The 20,783-nt window shown below is 35.5% G+C and overlaps 1 protein-coding gene across 4 annotated transcripts in view; it reads right to left on the bottom strand.

The window, feature by feature from the left end:
* The window catches only part of DENND1B (DENN domain containing 1B), a 163,039-nt gene that overhangs the window by 51,787 nt on the left and 90,469 nt on the right, over positions 1-20,783 (bottom strand). For all 4 annotated transcript variants that reach the window (XM_084528130.1, XM_084528133.1, XM_084528132.1 and 1 more), the window contains 3 exons: positions 10,884-10,984; positions 5,664-5,709; positions 4,049-4,150 (listed from right to left, as the gene is read on the bottom strand). In XM_084528130.1, coding sequence (XP_084384256.1) covers positions 4,049-4,150; positions 5,664-5,709; positions 10,884-10,984 — 249 coding nt within the window. The remainder of the gene's footprint in view (positions 1-4,048; positions 4,151-5,663; positions 5,710-10,883; positions 10,985-20,783) is intronic.

The raw sequence follows: 20,783 nt of genomic DNA, 5'->3' as shown, positions 1-20,783 counted from the left end.
ATCAAAAATACTCATTATCTACCTAAATGCAAATGTTTTCAAAACTAGTTGCATTTTTCAATCTGATGGTCTAGTTTCTAAAATTATATCGAGGTTCAACAGAATCTCAAACAACTTGTCTGAGATTCAGCATAAATAGCTGTTTCATAACATTGCAAACATTTCTGCCTGCTTTGAGCTTCTAATATATATAAGTAATATTTTGGGTATCTTCTAATGGAAAAACTAACTAAATTATGGTATTTAAATTTTGCAAAAAAATAATTAGTTGCAATGTTACATGCTGCTAGTTATTTCTGAAAATACAATGATTAATGGTATTGTAAAAAAAATTACAAAAAAAATCCCAATAATTATTTTGTAAAGTAGCTGGTTAATTTTCAACATGAATTACAGCCTATTTCGCAGTATTACCATTAAAACAGTGACGTTCCATCACCCAATTTATGTTGTTAAAATACTTTGACTTTTGGAATCTCAGAAGAAAAACTCAAAAAAATCTTTGAATTTTGTCCTGTATCAGTGTATATGTGCAACATGCTATAAAGGCAATGCATCTTTCAACAGCTCTGTAGATTTCACAGTTAACATTTAACAAACACAGAAGATGCTAACATGCTATAAAGCCCACTGTTTTCCGAAGATCATATTTATAAAAGTTCTGCTTAAAGTGTACTGTGAATTGAGTAAGATTTGGTTGCTAAATGTGATAACTGTGATAACCTCAGTTCTCCGAGATTTTTCTGAAAGGGTTCAAATTGTGGAAAGGACTGATCTTTTTGTCAGAGCTAATTGCAAGCAGGTATTGCAGAATCAGGCCCAAGGTTTATAGTTGTGTAAGCGTCTATAGTCTTCCCTAATTTATATACATCACAAATGTTCTTTTTCTACTGTCTTACTCTATTAAAGTGGTGATCTGTGTATTATTGCATTAGGAAAATTATTCCCACAGAAGCAGCTACTTATTTTCATTTTTTTAATTAAAAAATAATAGACAAATTCACAGTGAAATGATTAAATTTAAAAACAAGTGTTCTTGTCAGAAGAGAGGGGAAAAGAGGGTTTTCCCCCCTCTGAGAAAACAAAGGATTCCTGAAAGTCTTGCACTGATTTATTTTTCCAATTTTAAATACCTTAGGAGTAGCGGAACTGCTACTGGCATGGTAGTATTTCTAACAGTCAATAAATCTAAAATATTATGTGTGAATATTGGAATGAAGCCATTAAGAAGATTACAGCATGCAACGCAGCAGAGGGTCCACATGAAAAAAGGACTGGTAATTCAGGACAACTGTGACCACTGACCTTTGCACAGTCAAGACCACTGGTCAGTCTGACAGAATAATAGAGTTCACATGCATAGAAAGTCATCTAGCCTGTAACTATAATTTAAATACTTAAGTGAATGATTTAAAAATGCCTTTAAATCTCAGTTAATTTATTACGCAGTTTATTAGATAATGCTATATAGTAATGTTTTTCAATCTTGAATTTATCTTGAAAAAATTCACAATGGGAACATTTTCATAGACACATTACTTATACATGGGTAAACTATTAAATACCTATGCAGTGAGGACGTCATCAGGCATACTGATCAAGGAAAGAATTTACTCAGTTTCCTTCAGACAGAAGAAACAGTTTTAGAGAAGTCTTTGAAAAATATTGCATTTCTTTTGTTAGGCTGTTAATCTATCTGGAATCAATTTTTCAAAGGGATGAGAGCTTCTTTTATATTTTCAGTTCTTCATCCTATTTTAACACCCTTCATTGGTACTCCTGCTTATTACATTTTTCATCAGAAGTTTTACCACCTTTGTACGTATGCTTACAAGTCCTATTTATATAAGCTAAAATATTTCACGTATGTAAGCATCTGACATCTGCTCTAATGCTTTAAGTTTAACTTACCATTTTGATTCTACAGCCTTACATCTTATACATTTTAACCCAGATGTTAGCAGTTGCATTGTCCCTGCTGAATGCAGAAGGACAAGCATGCTGTCATTTTATGAGCCGAAACCCAGACACTGTCTTTGTTTCTAGGTTTTCCAACTACAAGATTATTTGTTTTCCGTTATTTTTTTATTTACCGATTGAAGTAGAGAAATAAATGGGTCTATTTAAATTAAAAGCTTCACTGTAAAAACAAGTTCTGCAAGTATATTTTACATAAAGCACAGTTGTTCTGTTTTGTTCAATATTAGATATCAAATGAAATATTTTAAGTCTACTGCATAATCCTCACTCTTAGATAACTTTCATTAACATTAATAATAGTAACATCTACACATCATAGGGAAAAACATACTCCTAAAATTACGAAGAACTGCCGCCCCTATTTTTTCATGCTAGCCTATTCATTTAGAGATCATTTTGACATGCAGCTGTAAAATACATGAGGTCCCCCTCATTGCACAAACATCCTTTTTTTTTTTTTTTTTTTTTTTTACTGTTCAAAGGACCTCCAGCTACAACTCTAGTGAAGATGATGCTTAATTCTCAATTCTACATCTAGCTATTATTTGACAAGAGGTACGTACCTCCATGACATTATAACCTCAACCTTTTACACTTAGTGCAAAGTCAGTTAAAATTAACAACACACCAGAAAATACCTATTTTTTTTACTTCAGTTATTATTTACTTCAGCTGTATATGTGTACTTCAGAGTACACTCAGAATTATTGTACATGTGTATATACTTTTTCATAGATCAGTGTAAAATCACAGAACAGCAGAATATTTTTTATATGATCAAAGTAAATTTCTTTCACATTTCTGAACTACAGTTGATAGTGAATTGAGAGGAAGACTGACCAGACAATATATAAAAAAAAAATCTAGGTTTTAATACTATTATAATCAAAGAGGACTGATATTAATATCATCATCAAGAGTTTGATTTCTGTTTTTCCATATACATACAAATTATCAATACAAGACATAGTATTTCAGTCCAATGCCTCACTTTGATTAAGACAGATTGTTTTAATGATTCACAATTTCAGAAAATGTAGCTCTGATTTCACATTTTGATATAAAATTATTTGTTCTGACAATTTCTGATAGCTTGAGCATCTATAGCTAAACAATCAGAACAGTGATTTCACACTGATATTCTTTTAGAGCTGTATTGGGAAAACCAAGGTAAGTGAATTTTACGACTATTTAAAATGATATACAGAACATGTTCCCCTATAGGCAATAGGAAAAAAAAAAAAAAAAAAAAGGAGGGGGGGACCCTCTGCAAGATCAAAGTCCAGAAAGAACTGGCACTTAATTTATCATCCTTTACAGACAAAAGACAGTTTTCGTCATTTCAAAAGGATCAGATGTCTTTTATGACAAACTGGGTTTGCAGTTTAATTTACAAATAGAATTCTAAGTAAGCAGTCTTTGCTCTGCCAAAGCAAATGACAAACAGTATAGGTTTTCATTCACGCAGCCCTCAGCAGGATAGAAGAGATTAAAATAAAACTGAAATAATTTAGAGAAAACAAATAAATGTTTCAGAAAGTTGAAGAAGATCAAAGCCTGAATTTTCTGACCCCAACTGTACAAGCATTTCTTATTATATTGACCAGTGCCATCAGATCATTAATTAAAAGGAAAGCGCTGGCAGGTGGCAGGGAAGCAGAAGCCGATAATTGGCCCCCTTCTTCTTTTTGCCTTCAAAAACTCTCTCGTTCTTTTGCAAGACATGCCACTAGGCAGACAGAAATGCCTACTTTGTAATATAATGATTAAGATGAGATGAAGAGACTCTTGCGTTTAAAGCAGCTATGCCTAATGAATGCAGCTAGCTTTATAATTATGATCCTACTTCTACAATAAGGAATATGATGTTCCATTCAACATCTCCTCAACTGTCAGAAATGTAAAATCTCAAATATAGGGGTCTATAGTTGCTGCTTTTTACCCCCTTATTCTTTTTACAGCAGTTAGCAAAAACAGGCAAAAATAGCTACTGGTAATCCAAGCATCCATTTAAGAAGGGAAAAAAAAAAGAAAAAAAAAAAAAGAAAGAAATATCTGTAAGACTCACCACTACAGCAGGTAGGTTGTTCAGGTCATTAAAAGGATTTTCTAGAGTGTTTGTGTCAACATTTAGCAAAACCACATCCTCCAGCGACCTATTTTTTACTCTCTGTAGAAGGAAAAAATAGTGGAAAAGCATTTTACTATGGCATTCTCCTGCATCCTCCTTTTTATTATAATGGCTAGATTAAAAATCTTGATTTTACAAAGGATAATAGTAGCACAGGCAAGATTTTGAGCTTTATTTGTAGGATCTGAATTAGACAGAAGAGTAAAAATAGATTTTAAAAACACTTCCTTTTCATCAAACATAAGGTTATACTAATAGCCTCTGAAATACATGCATGTTCATGAAACTAATTCTTGAAAACCAAGAATTACATATAACAGTTAAGTATACTGTGTGTGTGTATATGTTGTTATATGAACATTTTATTCTTTCATATTTGTGAAAATCAGTTATTAATCATATAATCATATTTAAAGCAGAGCAAACTAAGTAATTATTTGTATATTTATCCAAGTTACAGGTATGTGATGTCTACAAGTATTAAAGAAGAATGGATGAAACAATCATCAATGGACTAGCAGGTAAGAACTACACCATTTCTTCCTTTCAGGGGAAAAAAAAAAAAAAGATAAAACTCTTTTCTATATGGTCCTACAGTAAAACACACTATTATGGTCCAGAAAATAATTTCAGAAAGAATCATCTGAAAATGAAATCACTGAATTCTTTTCAGGTTTGTTATTTCCTGACAGAATATAGAAAAGGATCCTAGTCAAGATATTACAATCAATGTATATAGATCATAAGAACTAGGTTTGAGAGAACAGAAGGTTATGCCTAGTTAAGAGGTATACGTGATAGAAGGCTCTTTTTTGGAAACACAAAAGTGCTAGGGGCTCAGTCTAGGGGAGAACCTACTTCATTGGTTTAGCAAATGGGAATTCATCCTCAGAAGTTGCTTTAGCAGAAGTATGAAACACAGCTCCTGAATGAATTATCTCTTCTGCATTATAATCAGACTACACATGCAGGCCTAACTGTCATTCAACGGTTATGGAGAGACAAAGCTATTTATTTATTTATTTATTTTATGACCCTACTACTAGTTAGCACTCAGATGGGATTTATTATTTTGTTGTATGTTTAGATCTGGAAAGGCTACCTCTTGTTTTTTGATAAAAATTACTGTTTTCTAAATGAATAGTTATGAATGTTATGGGATTAATGCTAGACTCAAATTTTCAAAGGAGAGGAATACAAGTTAGCTGGGAAATCAGAATGATGATGGCCCCAGAAGAAGTTTTTATTACTATTATAGGAAAAATCTGATATGTTGTTGTACCACTAAGAAAGCTACAAAAAAATCCTATAACTGAGCTATTAAATAGACATAGAAATAAATCATGAGGTAGAGCTTGTATATCTCAATAAAGCACTTCAAAAGTATTTCAAAGAGAGCCAATTTTATTTTTTAAAGCATCTGAAACTTAACTTTTGTAATTTTGATTGTAAAAAACAGGGATTTTTTTTCTGTAGCATTTCCATTAAAATTATCAATTAGAGCACAAACACCTCATGCATATCCGTACTCAGAAGTATACAGTAAACTTACCTCTATTAAGCTTAAGTGGACGCCAATTAGATAAGGCATTGGTGCACTGAAGAAAAAAGACAAAACAATCAAATTATCTTTTAACTACAGCCATTTGTAAACCAAAACATATTTAAAACCTTGGCTTGTACGGTGTCTAGTTAACATCCACTGTGTAAGCTTGTATTAACTGTATACAGGTGCTCTTGAAATTATTACTAGCTGAAAGAAGATATCTTTTTTACTGTGTAATAAATTTCTCATTTCCAATTTGAATAAGACAAGGCATCATATTCTCAAAATAAAACAATTATCCACACAGACTCTGGAATGAGACCTCCTGCAGTATGCAAGCAGGAAAGTGAAGTAGTCAGGCGTATTTATCATGGTTTTCTATAATCTTCTCTTTCTTCCACTAAACTGATAAAGAATATATTCACTATCCAGTGTTGGAAGGAAAAAAGCATCCAAGAATCATCATCACATTATTTGGTGCTGTGAGATTACTAAAAATATTCCCTCCAGAGAAGTGAGCAATGGACAGACCGGTTCAAGCAACTCAGCAGGAAATGAAATATTAAGGGAGCAGAGAGAAAAACTAAATAAAAGTAAGGCCTAAAAACTAAATTGAAGGCAAGATCGCTTATATGAACAGTTAAACACATCAGCTCATGTTGCATCTATTTGACCACATCTCTGAGCCTTAACGAGCACTGACTGCTTCGAGATTGACTTCCTGAGGCCCAGGGAGAGGCTTTGCTGGGCTAGTTCCTGGGGCCTCACCAGTGCAGCCCCAACTCCGTAAAGGAAAGCAGCAATTCTCACCTGCCTATGGCTGCAGGCATTTTTAGAAAAAAATTACACTCACTATGGATTATCCATTTGCTTACATTAGCAATGTCCAACAGGAAGGTACTGATTAAAACAAAACAAAAAAGAAAAACAAATGACAGATCAAACCAAGTTTTCATTATGTTTACATTATCAAAAATCAAAGGTTTGTTGAGACTGCAAACACTGATGGCTTCAAGGCATGGGATGTAGACATTCAAAAAGGGAAAATGGAGACCCCTACATCTTCTCATGTCTTGTTCTTAGCCCAGTGTTGAAAAATTTCAGTACCTCATGACCACTTCAGCTAGGCTAGGGCCTTATACCTTTGTGGTCTAAAAACAAATGGGTGTCCCTCCTTTATATGCAGTGAGGAATTAGCCTGAAAACACTCTATAATTTCAAGAACGTCTAACTCTAGGCAGTATGTATAAGCAAACAAATCTGAACAACTGTGGCTGACATATCAGAGAGGATTCTTTTGCTGAATATTGAGCAAAACAGATCCTCCTCTCGTTCATCACATCAGAATATCTTGGTGTTACAAGTAACATGAACTGGAGAAACTATGGTGAAAAGAAGTGCTATATCACCTACGTATTTTATGCACGCTGCTCTAGCAGCTTCACCAGGCCTGTACTGACTTGTAATAGCTGATGATTTGTTCCATTAATAAATCTGTCATTAAAAAGGGCAGTGTGTAGCTCTTTTCTGTAGAACAAAGCAACAGCTACATCATTCCAATTTTAAAATATTTACAGAATGAATGTACCAAGCTAATTAGATAAACACATCTTGAAAATGCATGAAATAAAAACTGCAGGTATGGAAAGTCAATTTGATAATTTTCAGCAAACAATGAATTGTATTACTGCTGAACTCTGAAGCCCTAACAACAGAGGTTTGTAAAATGTACATAAAATTGCTTACTGTGATACTACTGGGAGCTGCTATATAGATTTTCTCTTGCTTATGCATGTTATTACCAAAAATGTTATTAATCCACAGCATCATTTCCTAAAATAATTACTATGCTATGCAAGTTAATTGGAAAATAATTGTCCTATTCTCATGAAAACAGGCTTGCATATATCCCAATTCAGGAGAGACCAAATCACATAAAAAGGCATGCTACCATCGTAACTTGAATTTTCTAATTGCGTTATATTCTTAACAGAGCAGCAGCAGAACAGATGCTTTACCATCTACAGACAAAACTGTCATACACTCATATCAGTGACTAAGTGTGCCAAGAAATTACACTGAAATTTGGTGAAATTAGCTTTTTCCTTTACAAAAATTGATTTTATTCAAATATAATTACTATAAGAATGCACAGACTTAATTTCTGTAAGTTTCCTTGAAAGCAAGCCACCTAATGGGATGCAACCAATGGCAAGCAACAATCTCTTTGCTTGCTGAAATGTGCAGAAGAAATCAATTCTTAAAAAAAAAAATCTTAAAAAAATATTCAGAAAAATGTATTTTTGAGAAACTGCTGTTCAAGAATACATTGTAGGAAACTTATTTCTGTGTGTTCTCTTCTACTAGAACAAAATGAGCAGTCCTTTCACTGTCTAATATTTTGCTGTCCTTTAGAAAAAGGAATTGCTATCTTATTTTTTGTATGGTTGTTCCAATTTTCACATTGGAGTTCTCATAGCAGAATTTAAGGCCAAGTAAGTTATGTGAAGGAAAAAATGCTCTGAACACAGGATGTTCACACACAGGACTTTGCACGTATTCATAACCTAGCAAATCCTGGCATCTGGAGATCCATCCATGAGAATCCGGGCACTACAATCCACACTGGTGCTCAGTGCTAGTGGGTTTGCATTAGTTAAAGAATATTTTTTTGGTTATCTAAAACTTGTCTGTACATACAGTTGCCTGACAGAACCACAAGATCCTTTTTGGTTACAAAGTAAATTGGAAGAATTTAAATGATTTTTTAATACAGATATAGCTGTTTTGCTCAACGTTGTAGTTTGCTTATTTTCAAGCCCAGAAAATGTACCCCCATTTATCAATTTCTAAACCCCATTGAATTGTATCATTTATCTTTACCATATGTTAAAGATTTATAGTTAAACTCATTTTAAAAAGCGTATTTCTCACAAAACATGTTTGGTTATTAAAAAGCAAAATAATTTGCAGGATCAGGATCTATACTTAAGCAGTAAATTTAGATGCATTTTATCTTTATTTAGAATTATCCATACTCCCTTAGAATGCCTAACATTAAAGGAAAGAATTAGCAGTTTGATATTTATTTAACGATTTAACTAATTCGGAATGTATTATTTCAACTGAGAGTAAACATGAGCTATCGCAACAATGTTTAAGTTAAACAAAGATAATGTAGTTTCTAAACATGAAAATTTACATTAAAAAGAAAAAAAAAAGATTACATTAAAAAGAAAAAAAAGAAAAGGCACTTAAAAAAAATAACTTCAGTCTGTCAAAATAATACATGAAAAATTAAAATATATAAAAACATTTAGAAAATTATTTCATTCATTTTGAATTTAGAAGATCCTCTAGGACTGCACATGAAGTAAAGTAACATACATTTTGATCCTGTAAATTCATCAAGCTTTTCTAATTTGATATATTATATACCTAACTGGAAAACATTTACTCATTGTTAATGTATCAAAACATGAGGAAAGTATTGTATGCTTTTATTACACTATTCCAATTTATCTCACAAAAGAACCATTCAAACCAACATGATCAGACAGAGAAACATAAACGCAGACAACTTCAGTAAAAAAAAGTCTGAATTATAGTTACTGTGGTAAATTCATTAATTGGGCATTTCCTTTTGTGAACTTTTATGTCTCCATTTGAACATCTCTAAATAAAGGAAACTTTCTTCCCCCTTCTATTGTAATACAGTAAAAGAGAAAAAGGGATATAAATGAGTTGCACAAGTTTAAGAAACTCCATGCTTCTTTTTAATGAGTAAAGAATATTCTCAGGTCATGCCATAATGACCTAGAATCTCAAGTATTATCATCATCAGAAGGAGCTGTGTACAGCATCTAACATTATTATTTCTGAAAACATTATGTGTGCTTAGGAGGGGAAATAAAAAATCTTCTAGTATTCAGGATGCACTCTGCAGGGTACAGCTTGAGTAAAGGTGTTGATCTACCTTCTGAGAACCGCATTTATGGGTGATACTGAAGAAAATAAAAAGCTTCTGGCAGTAACTTCAAGTAATACGAAAACTAAACAAATACATCCAAGCTATATCCCCATCTTGGTGCATTTTATCAAAGCTAGGAGGAAAAACAAGTAGGACAGAGTTTCTCCAGAAGAAAACTATCATTAAAGATGAAAGGCTTCGCTACTGTTGAAAGCAAAGGGAGAAGGGCTATTTTTGAAGACAACAAACAATATACAGATGAAGCATAGGAACTATCCTAGATGAAGACATACCATATCTATTACATATATACCATATATAATAAATCTTGATCTGTAAAAATGTTTTAAATGGATCATTTCTCCATCACAGATCCATAGGGTCTATTTAGAGAGAAAGCCTCCAGGGACAGATACTCCTGTATTAGTTCCTTAATGGAAGTTAATTTGGTATCTCCGGCACTACTACGAGTAGAAGAAAGTAAATCTTTTCTTAGCTTGAAATCGTAAAACCCAGGCATTTGGAACAGAAAATTTCCTCAAACTAGCCTGGTATAAGACGTAACGACCATCACAAAGGAAACAGCATCCCTTGAAGGACCAGAAGTGACTCAAAAAGTGACCATTTCTTTCCCAATTTAAGAATTTACCAAAAACATGAAGCCTGTCATGTGAACAGAAACACATCAGGAGAAGTATTTGTGAGAAGAGTTCTTACAATAAAAAAATATCTGGAATTATCAAAAGGAGATTGTAAGCAATTCGTGCAAGGTGTTGGATATAATCCTGAACCTGTCTTGGCCTAAAGTACAAGCATTAAATCTTTCTTTGGACTTAAGAGAAACAGAGATGTTTACTAAGGCTTGATTCCAGAAACATCCATCAGTATTTTCTGAATGCTTGTACCAGAATCATCTCCCTCAATTTAAAGTAAACATCAAATAAATGAAAACTTTAAGACACTTGCATTTAAATTACTGAACATAGCAATAAAACATGACCAGTTACTATAAACAGGATTCTAAATGCTCTGTTGATAGTAATCAGCACTGTAATTGAAGGTACCAGTTCAAAACCAATGTAAAGGCATGCTGAAATATCTCTGTTCACATAATCATTTAAGCATTGACTTAAGTGCTTTCATAAACTGGAACCTGCACGTTCAGTCACATCAGTAGCTTCTGTTTTCGTGAGTTACTTAGAACTATAAGACAGGTACAAATCTCAGAAGTGAGGATAACGGGTTAGTTATCTTACCAGCAGTAGTCCAGAAGATGTGGAGGAAGCACTGGGATGTAAATGTGTTGCCAATACATTGGATACAACAATGCAGCTGACGCATGAACACAAGCAGTTAACTAAAAACAAAAATGCACACACAGAATTGGCAACAAAAGTAATACGAAAAATAAAAATACAGAATCTTAAATTAACTTTTAGACATGTCAGAACCTTAACATCCCCAAACTGCCTATTATACCATTTGAATTACTTTTAATTACTTAAATGCATCTATGAAAAAAACAATATATGCATACAAGTACAACATCTGCAAAAAGTCAGACGGACAAGTCAGTTAAAAGTCAGCCCTGCTGACTCTTCTGAAGAAGAAAATAAGCATGCACTTGTTGATGTTTATCACGGCCAACAAGCCCAGGTATTGTCACAAACGTTCAGAACTTGAGCATGCCCCTGCAGCCCAGGTCTGCTGAGCAGGAAGGGCAGGGGAAGGGACCCACATTTCCAGTGTTCAGAACAAATTGAATTGATTTGGTCTTGCACGAAGCCACTCCAGTGGGATTAAGTTCTATTTCTGTCACTATCTTTATTTCCAAACCACCTTTAAAAAAAAATCTAAGTGAATATTCCCTGTGACAGCAAAACAACTTTATTACAAGTTTCCAAAATTGCCCATCCCCCTCTTCTCAGTTCCCCAAAACAGAAACCGGCAACAAAACTGGCACTAACATCACCAGAAAATGAAGACTCCTTGATCAAGAGAAAAAGTGTTACAATTTGCTCACCACTCCAAAAGGACATGTGGACATGGCTGGTTTGTTTTCAAATAAATAAATTAAAACAGAAAACGAAAAAGCACTACTACGGAACTGATTAGTAACTAGGTCTTCTTCAGTTCTTGAGCGAACGAAATAATTTGCAATACACAGAGAATTCAGATTTGATCTCTCAAACACTGTGTTACTGTTAGGAGTTGCTCAATGTTGTTTATGTTACTAAGCAGCCACAGAGCCCATGGAATGAGAAAATACCAAGACCCATGTTCAAAACAAGATAGCCTATATCCAGCACATAAAACACTGGAAACCTCACACACACGAAAAAAAAAAAAATAAATAAAATAAAAAAATAAATAAAAAAAATAAATAAAAAAAAATAAAAAAACAAGCAAATCAAACACACCACCACCACCAAAAACAAAAACAACAAAAAAAAAAACTTGGACCTATTGGGACGAGAAGTGTGTTCAAAACAGCGTTTATGAAACCCAACCATAAGGCTTAACACAATCTCTTCAGGGCACAACAGGTCATACCCAGGGAACAATTTGTGCTATTGATGCTATATTGTCCTTCTGCTTTACTTACCTCCGTCATCTAATTCAGTCTGTGAATAGCAGTACACACAAAGGGAATGCCCCATGCAGAAGACTCCAAGCTTATGGAAGAAGACAAGTCTGTCCTAATGCTTTATATCACAACAAAATTACTATCTGAGATTAACTTGATTATTACTGCTCTTTATTGGACATGTACTTTTATTGCAGCAAAACGAAGAGCTAAAAATAAAATGTAAATCCTATCCATACAGCAAGTGCTAAAATATTATGGATTTTACAGAAAGAAAAAAAAATCCCTGTTGGTGGAACAGATCAGCAGTTAAAGCTTTCACACCCAGGCTGTCTTGTAAATAAAAATTATGCTGTAATTTTGTATATATATTTTTACACTAAAAAGGAAAAAAATAATTATAAGAGCACTGCAACAGAAAGCACAGACAATTACAATTTGTGCGGCATAGTTTGCTCAGCACTCAGATTAATATAACACGATTAAATATGGAAAAGAAGAGGGTCTGAAAGCTCCTGAGGGATATCATTAGGGCAAATTGCCAAAGAATGAAACATGAGCCAGTCAGGAGAGCCTGGAAGCTGCAGTAGTACCAGGGGACCTGAATGTTCGACAGTTGGAGCTTCAGCAATGTGTGAACTGCAGGTTAAGGCATCAGGAGAGGCTGCTCACTGACACGCAGAATGTCACTATTGACCAGCGCGCTGCCCGAGCCTGACAGCTCTGCTACAGAAAGCCAAGGATATCATAATTCCGTACTTAAACTGCTCATTTCAGCTTAACATTTTGTTTCCTAGCTTTACGTCAAACAGCTGCAATTACTCTCACTTTAGACTTAACAAAAAAAGGCTATTTTAATAGTTAGTGTTTTGTTACTAAGAATTAATTGAATTGGGGGATGAAATAAATGAACACTTACCCCTCTTCTACACAGTGGGATTTATGAGTTTTATTTCCATATCCTCTTTCTCTGTAGTTTAGCTCTTATAACTGATAGCACAAATCAAGCTCAATATTATGGCTTTTGGTCTGTTAGTAATTCCATAACCATTCTGAGAAATTTGTGTGTCCACATACTGCTCTTTAGAGTATATAAATTTCAAACCACAATACAAAAATTAGCATGTATTTCAATCACAAACTGCCATAAAGCTGAGCGCAGAGTTATATGGGAGATCCCCCAATGTATATATCCTCCTCCTCCTATTAATAGGCATTCATAAATTATGAATTAACATGACAATACTTTTTGCATAAAGAAATATTTTTCTCTCTTATGCATATGTCCACGTTATATTTTAGCTCTCATTTTAACAGAGGAAGCAGGTAAGTCCATTCAAAACATTTGAAGTTTTCTTAACTGTTGTTTTAGAATCTGTATTTTGGTACGGCATTCAGACTGGCATTTATGTAACATTAAAAATATATATATATATATTAAATTTTAGCATTTCTAGGAGGTAAGGTAAAGAGTTGATTACTTAATCGTCAAATATTTCCATCTACACTACTTTGGTAGGTGTCCAACCATTTTAATTTGACATTAATATGTTTTATAGTTTCCTGGTGTATACAGCTTGTAACAGAAGCAGCTAAGGAATACTGCTACTCTTCAAACTGTGACATTTTTAATACCGTGCCAACTCTGCCTTTAAGCAGATACTGATATGATAATTGTAGATTTCATATAAAAATATTTCACACTTTCTGGTAAATTTTCTTTTTGCGTTTTTTAGTGTTTCAACAGTGACTGCATTTCTCCAAGGCATTAGCTATTTTAATAACGTACTTTTTAATTGTCATACTTACTTGCAGTTATAAATAGAAGAAAAGGGGGAATACTAAAAATCTCTGAATAGTGCTGCAAGTCCTAAGTATTTAGTATTTAGTATCCAGTTTAAGTGAACTGAAAAGCATGCAGGAGCAGGTAGAGCCCGACTGCTTGCATGGGCTCTCAGGGGTCTATAAAGGCAGCCACTAGATTTGGGGAGGGGATGTCTGACAGCAGCTGCACTTGGGAGCAGAGCCAGCGAGAGCATGAGCAGGCACCCTGCGGGAAGCTGGAGGAGGAGAGGGAAAGGCAGACAGCGCTGCACAAGCTCCAAGGTGCAGAAATGAGCATCTGTTGCTTGACCAAGTGTTGAGAAGTCTGACTGGTGAGATCTTTATGCTACTTAGAGAAAAAGGCATTTGTCTGGAGCCTGTGTGTTGACAATCCACCTTTAAGCACATTTTTAAGAGAAATGGCATAGATTAGAAAAATCTCTTTTTGAAGACAAATAGTTGTTATCCTAAATAATGTCATCTTCAAGGCGGTGTACAACCTTACCTATTATGCCAGCTACTACTGGAGATCAGATAAGCTTGCATATACAAAGCATTTCTCCAATACAATTTGCTAAATTTTTAGGTATTCACAGAAACATAACATTGCCAAAGTCTGCGGTTTGTTAAAAAATCTTAATTTTTTAAGAATGCAGCAGAACATTTCTGCATGGACTAGTTACTGCATATTTGATAGCTCACTACACAACTTGGGTATGCAGCGACTGATGTTGAGATACGCTTCAACAGTCCACTGCACTGGAAAGTAAACACGTAGCAATGCTGTGTTTTAAACCATAATAAAATGGGCTGGCAATTTTTAAATAAAGCTTTTGTCTCTTGAAAACCATTTGTCAACATTGAACAGATTTTTTTAATGTTTCCAATATTTTTAATTTTTTTAGACTGTTTTTCTTCATTTCAAACAATTTCTTCTAGATTAAAACTTTTATTTAATATAATTAAGGCTTTAAAAATTGGTTGAAATAGGCAGGGGTAAAAAATTGTCTTAAACAAAGGGATTTTAAATTACGTAACTCAAGTCAGTGGATCTCAGCTAGCTTAGAAACAACTTTTAACAAAACTTCTCAGTGTTCAACACATCTTCTAATAAAAAATACAAATTTAAAACCTTGCATTTTGATAGGACACACACACACACAAAAAAAAAATCTTTCCCATTCTACTAGTTAATGAATTTACTGACATTGAGTACAACAAAGTTCCAGCTTGTTTCTGATCTATTCTACTAAGACGCTCTAGTCAGCATAACCATATAAGCTTTCATCACCCTGCAAGAAAAGCATGTGGTGTTTTATCTGGAGCTCTGCAGTGATTCCAGCACAATAATTTTATCTTTCTCTCCTGAAAAAAACATGTGAGAACTATGTGCCGGCAGATAATACTGTCTCTCCAAACAGTGGAAGAACACATTACAAAGTCTGTTTGCAAAATTCATTACTGAGTGAAAGTAAATTGATTACTATGAACTTGCAGCAAGACTAAAACAAGGAGCTCCTTTCCACCTTATGGCAGTAAGCAGCTGCTCAGGAACAATTGTTGTTCCAAATCTACACTCTGCTGAACAGGAGCAGTCTGAACAGTTAGTTCAAGCTTTGAACTAAAGCAGCTTTATCTGCTCCTGGAAACACGGAGACTGCAGCTTCTCCAGCTACATCTCTCATGTAGCTGTAATAATTCTGATGCATGTATCTGCTGCACACAATATTCAATATTCAATTTAGCAATGAAGCTTTCGGCTGTAGATTTTAAAATGAGTAGTCTTTTTTTTTGCTAAGAACCCTACAGCATGTCCAGAACAGAAAGATTTTCTGCAGACTTGCTTATTATGTCTACTTGTTACCTATTATTTACAAAATTTCAACAAGTAACATGAAAACAATTATTCAATATCTTGCATAAGATATTTTCTTTTGCCTGACACTTACTTTCTATCTATAAAAATCATTTTATTTGAAGCAGTTTCTGTAACCAAAGGTAGAAAGAGAAGCAGAGCACAGGTGACCAGATTTGCACATGCCGCAGTGCAAAAGCTAGAAACGCAGAATCTGATTAGCAGAATCTTGTCTGAAAGCCAAAAATGGCAGCAGAAGTTCGACAAAACGCTAAAGTAAAATTAACCTGTGATACCATACAGCCCTTCAAAATCTACTGTAAGTAACTGAAGAATTACTGTGATAAAACCACTTCCTGAAAGCCCCTCAAACACTGTCAATCTCTGTCAACACCATGTCCAGAAATGGGTACTGGTACGCTCCTTCCCTCCTCCCTCACAGAGCCATTGGGCTAAAGAACTGCTTGCCTCCCACTGTCTTGACCACACATATGTTGAAAGATGCCAAAGATACTGTTTAATTAACTCATCTACTTAGCAGTACCTATAGCAATAAATCATAGAGGGTCACCATCCCTATTCCAGTAGCTACCATCAGCCTTGCCCAGCATTTACTGCTGCTATCCCAGTACTCCCAGTGTATGAGAATTACTGTGAAACCACTCAGAGGAACGGCCGTAGTGGTGAAAGGAAGCCTCTCCTCTACATTATTACAACTCTAAGATTATCAGCTTTGTCACAGGGGACTTCCGTATCTAAATCTTGTTTGGTCAAGAACAAAATCAGGCCCCAAACCTGTAACAGATGCTTCTGCTAAAAGTCATTTTCTCATCCGTTTCTTGAATGGGTAGGTGAAGACTGCTGGAAATTAATAGTGGGAAGGGAGCCCTTGCTTTGACCATTTTATAACAGAGCATAAATCCCTTTCCAGCTTTAAAGAATAAATAGTTGGACTAAATCATCACGTTCATCTATTCTGCTGTCCTTGGAAGAGGACAGAAATCACCGATTAAAAAAAAAAAAAAAAGCAACAAAAGAGACCAGAATATACTATCCAAGCCATGAGAACCAAAGGCATTTCTCAGGCATTTTTTTAATTTAGCTTCTGGCTAACAGTTTCCCATCTGCCATCCCCATAACCTCTAAGAAGAAAAAAGGGAAGACCTTAAATGAGCCATAATGCATTTTCTTCCTGTTGGCAAGATGAAGCCCCCAGTGCTCCTTAATCACATAAGGGAGAGAGGTAAAGGGAAATGTATTTCCAGTCCACAGATGAAAATTTTCACTTTATCCATTGTGAAACCAAAATATGGGAAAGAAACATTCATTTAAAAAACTGCATATATCTTGTTTTTTGGTTTTGTTTTAATATTAATTCACTTCTTTTTTATCCTTATTCTGGAGGAAGGAAAGGGAAGAGAAAGAAGAGTGTTGTTCACGAATTTGACAGCACTTCATATGCAATCAATTTCATTCTTTTCTTGCTATTCTTCATTCACAAAGCAGCATTATGGCATCATTCTTGTGCACTAGTTTGGAAGGGAAAAGAAAAGACCTCAGACACGGTTTGTTCCTTGCCTATGGCTCCAGGAATGACATGCTTCTCAATAATGGAAGCTGAACAGAAAATAAAATTGAAGTGGTAGTAGACAGGTGAGGACTCCGTGACAAATACCACTGGCATCCTGTGCCTACACTAAGGACCTACGTGTGCTTTTATGGATTATCTGAGGTATGTACATACCCAAGCAGGTGTGCTTGGCATAGATAAAGCCACTTAACTTGATTCAGTTACTCAATTTCATCATCTCACAAAGGCTTTTAGTAATATTTTTTTTAGGTTAAAAATGAAACATCTGAAACTTGGTCAAGTCAGTTTTTATTCCTAACACATTGCAGATTAGGTTAACATATCTCCTATTGATATTCATTTATCTTATAACTAATTATGCTTCTTTACATCATGTTGAATAATTTCAGTTTCCTCATTCTTTCATTTCATCTTGTATATTCTTGATGATTTGTTTATTCTTACTTTGTCATTTATTTATTTGCTAACTGCTTTATCTCCTCGTCTCTCACAAAAACACAGACAGAAGAACATGAACCTATACATCTTTATGTCTCTCTTTTCTGACCATCTTGTAACTCCCCCCCTCTTTCCTCCTCTATTATGACTCTGTCTCTGTGGAGGAAGAGCTACTCTCCTGTAAAATAAGGGAGTTCTGCAAATGTTTCTTGGTTCTGAAAGGAAAGTTTCCAGGAAAATAATTTTTATTAATGTTTCCTCCCCCAGAGTAACTCCGTGGTATGTTCTTCTGCCATACACTAATTAAGAAGCAGCAGGGAACAGCTTCCTTGTGAATAGCTGACAGACAACTTATTTACTGCAAGCAAGACTAGAGATAACCACTGACTATGTTATCATTCATCTCACCATTGGTGAATTTGCGTGGGAGACGGGGGAATAAAGCAGCAGTTAGTGAAAAAGGAGAAACCTTGCCATAATGGCACACCAGACCAGAGAGCTGGTATTACACTCAAATACTCTTTAGTAACTCATCTTCACATCTTTCACTTCACACAATCACGATGACATCTGCAGTTTTCTGTTTGTTTGTTTAGGGGATTGAGACTGTTCTTGCCATCCACAACAGCCTGCAGACCCTTTCACTTCCCATTCCCATGCAGCCCAACCACAAAGGGCCTCTCTTGGAGGGTCAATGCCCACAGCAGGGCCTGCTCCAGCCCTGCATGGCATTCGGGTTTGGCAGTTTTTACTGAATTGCCAAAGATTACATGAATCAGAAGAAGCAACTCTTGCCTCATATCTTCATCTTGGATTTGTTCCTTTTTGTGAAAGTGCTAATGAGTTAAAAACTTTAAAACTTTATTTTGAAATCAATGTGTAAATCAGTCTGTATGCCAGTCTGTATGCTTTCCTGTTACAGTATTTGTTTTCATTGAAATGAAACCCAGTGATACAATTCTGCACACAGGTGGCAACAGCAATCAGCAGGTATTCTGAACTTCTGGACTGGGAGAGCTTTCCAGTTCCTGAGCTTGGCTCAGTTTTGATGCCTCCCTTCCCTGCTCCCTTCACTTCACTGCTAGAAGCAGGCGGCAGGCCCGTGTCCTAGCAGGGCCTCAGCTGCACCCACAGCACACACCCTGTCCAGCTGACCTCACCTTACCTCCGGACAAGGTATCTTAGACTCCTTACACCTGAACTTTTAAAAATTAAGGGACACCACTCTTCATCTACTCAAATGATCTGTGTGACCTATTATTCCAAAATGAATTCTAACAGTGCTTCCAGGAGCTGAGTATCAGCAGAATAACTGCAGCTTTGCAAGTTAATGACACATTCCTACCCACTTTTTGTTTTCCAAGAACTACATTTAGCCCTTGCATATTTCTGCCCAATATGTACTACCTCAAAGGAATTCGAGATAATAATTTAATTTCAAATTTATAATTTTTGCATTACTGGGACAGTAGTATTTAAAAAGAATCAAACACTTCACAAATACATTTTTAGATAAAATTGCAACCACACTGCAGTGTACAATGAAAAAATGGATGCTATGGTTTGGTTCAGTCAGAACTGGGAATATAACCCCAGCACAAGGCAACGTGATGCTGTCACTAAGATATATGACAGCACCTAATACCATTGTTTTCCCCAACCTGAGAGCTTGTATGGAGCCAATTTTTCCACTGTTTTGGCCTTTTAGCTTACGCCAGAGAAACAGCTCCACAAATAGCCAGCTTTGAACTCAAATAAAAAATACAAAAGAGCTTTCTGTCTTTCCAAGCTTCACACTAACATACACTGCACTCCAAAACCACACAGCGATCTGGCCTGGCCACAAAGCACTGCTTGGCTGATTTTCTAAGTATATCCAGCAATCTGCAACATATACACCACAGAGAGATTTAAATGAAGTGCAAGAAATAGACAAACCCAAGAGTTGTTTTCTGTTTCAGTTGATGATATTACTGCCTTGGGACATATGGATTTTGGAATAAACTTAAGAATCTTGGACTTCAGGTCAGATGCAGAAGGAGCAAAGCAAGGCACAAAGATAATGTGTCAGAATAAGGAGGGTGTTGCCCTCCCTCGCAGCTGTTCAGCTGTATTACATTCTCCAAGGAGCCTCCTCAACCTCCCAGTCCCCAAGTGAGCACAGATAGCGTGACAGTACCCCAGCAAGACTACAGAGGCAAGGAATATGCAGCTACTGTTCAGACCAACTAACTATTGCAACCAAGTGGAACTGCAGAAAGCTCTCTTTCAATATAAGCAGCAGTAAAAATAATTCCACAAATGTATGTTGTGGGCAAATTTTTTTCAGTGCTCTTTCACCACACACACAAAAAAAAAGGTCTGCATCTTTTATTGATGTATATGTTCCTTTTTACAAGGAGCCCCAGTAAAGCCTACAGCCAGCACAAAGCAGAACTTTGCAGCCACAGTGCTCTCAAACACATCAGACTCATATTACCTAAAACAAATATTGGTCAAAAAGGAGATAACGTTTAGACATTTGCTTTAAAGTGTAGCATCCTTTCCACCTGCCACTGCAGGCCGCAGAAGATACATTCTAGTTAACATACTACTGACAGGATGACGAGAAAGCTCCTGTCAGACACTGGCCAGCCGGGTGTTTGAGACAAAACGCGCAGCCCCAGCTGACTAGTTAGAGAAAGGCTGGTGAGGTACAATTACAGAGGCATATGACAAGCTTTCATGCTTGAGTGACTTGAGAACCGATGACATGGCTTTAAACAGCAATCCTTCCTACCTCCGGTCACAAAACAGCAATAAGTCAACTGATGCACTGTTGTAAAATCATGATTTATTCCTTTGCTTTGAATACATGAGAG

Source organism: Aythya ferina (genome assembly GCF_964211825.1).
Source record: "Aythya ferina genome assembly, chromosome: 8".
Taxonomy (NCBI): domain Eukaryota; kingdom Metazoa; phylum Chordata; class Aves; order Anseriformes; family Anatidae; genus Aythya; species Aythya ferina.
Note: the sequence above shows the minus strand (reverse complement) of the source record. Positions and strands in the feature narration are given on the sequence as shown.